This window comes from Aphanomyces invadans (assembly GCF_000520115.1).
Source record: "Aphanomyces invadans strain NJM9701 unplaced genomic scaffold supercont1.83, whole genome shotgun sequence".
NCBI classification, from domain to species: Eukaryota; Oomycota; class Saprolegniomycetes; order Saprolegniales; family Verrucalvaceae; genus Aphanomyces; species Aphanomyces invadans.
In genome coordinates this window covers 36,179-36,985 of record NW_008580228.1, presented here as the reverse complement: position 1 = coordinate 36,985, position 807 = coordinate 36,179, and the positions used below count along the sequence as shown (strand labels likewise).

Here is an 807-nt window from a genome sequence, read left to right as displayed (position 1 = left end):
CGGGTTTGCGCCTGCGTCCCTCAGCTTGACGTCGCACACCGACATGGAACTTCTCCGCTTTCACGAGACGACCGTCGCCGTCCGTGAGGCCGCCGCCGCCAACCCCCTCGCCACGTTTACCGAATTTAACCAGTTTGCGCTCCTGAGCGCCCAAGAGTTCAAGCAGGTTCTGGTCCAGTCGTTCGGGAACGAGACGTTCGACGCGGCACCGCTTCCGGCATCGGGTGCAGCAAAGCAGACGTCGGTCGACTGGTCCTCTCACAAGTGTAACCCACCCGTGGCAAACCAAGGGTCGTGTGGGTCATGCTGGGCCTTCTCGACAGTCGGAACGGTCGAAGCCGCCCACTGCATTGCCACGGGCGACCTCGTGGCCCTCTCGGAACAGCAAGTCGTGAGTTGCTCGACCAACGGCGGCAGCATGGGGTGCAATGGGGGGTTTCCGCCGTCCGCTATCGACTGGATGCAACAAGGGGTGTGTTTGGAAACGGACTGGCCGTACACGGCACAAACTGGCGCGTGCAACAAAACCTGCCAAAAGGTCAAGCTCTCGATCGGGAAGACGATCACGACGTCCGGCGAGGCGTCGCTCGAGACGGCTCTCAACAGCCAGCCCGTGACTGTCGTCGTCGAAGCCGGCAACAACGTGTGGCGCAACTACAAGAGCGGCGTCGTCACACAGTGTCCTGGGTCGCCCTCGGACCACGCCGTCGTTGCGGTCGGCTACGGCACGTCCACCGGCAATTTCTTCAAGATCAAAAACTCGTGGGGCCCTCAATGGGGTGACAACGGGTACATCTACTTGCAGCG

At 61.8% G+C, this 807-nt stretch overlaps 1 protein-coding gene across 1 annotated transcript; it reads left to right on the top strand.

The window, feature by feature from the left end:
- Positions 1-43: 43 nt before the first annotated feature.
- On the top strand, positions 44-783 carry H310_14737 (papaya proteinase 4; the record flags this gene model as incomplete). Its single annotated transcript, XM_008882663.1, has 2 exons — positions 44-680; positions 752-783. The coding sequence occupies 2 exons, from the start codon at positions 44-46 to the stop codon at positions 781-783; spliced, it is 669 nt and encodes a 222-aa protein (XP_008880885.1).
- Between the last annotated feature and the right edge of the window lie 24 nt (positions 784-807).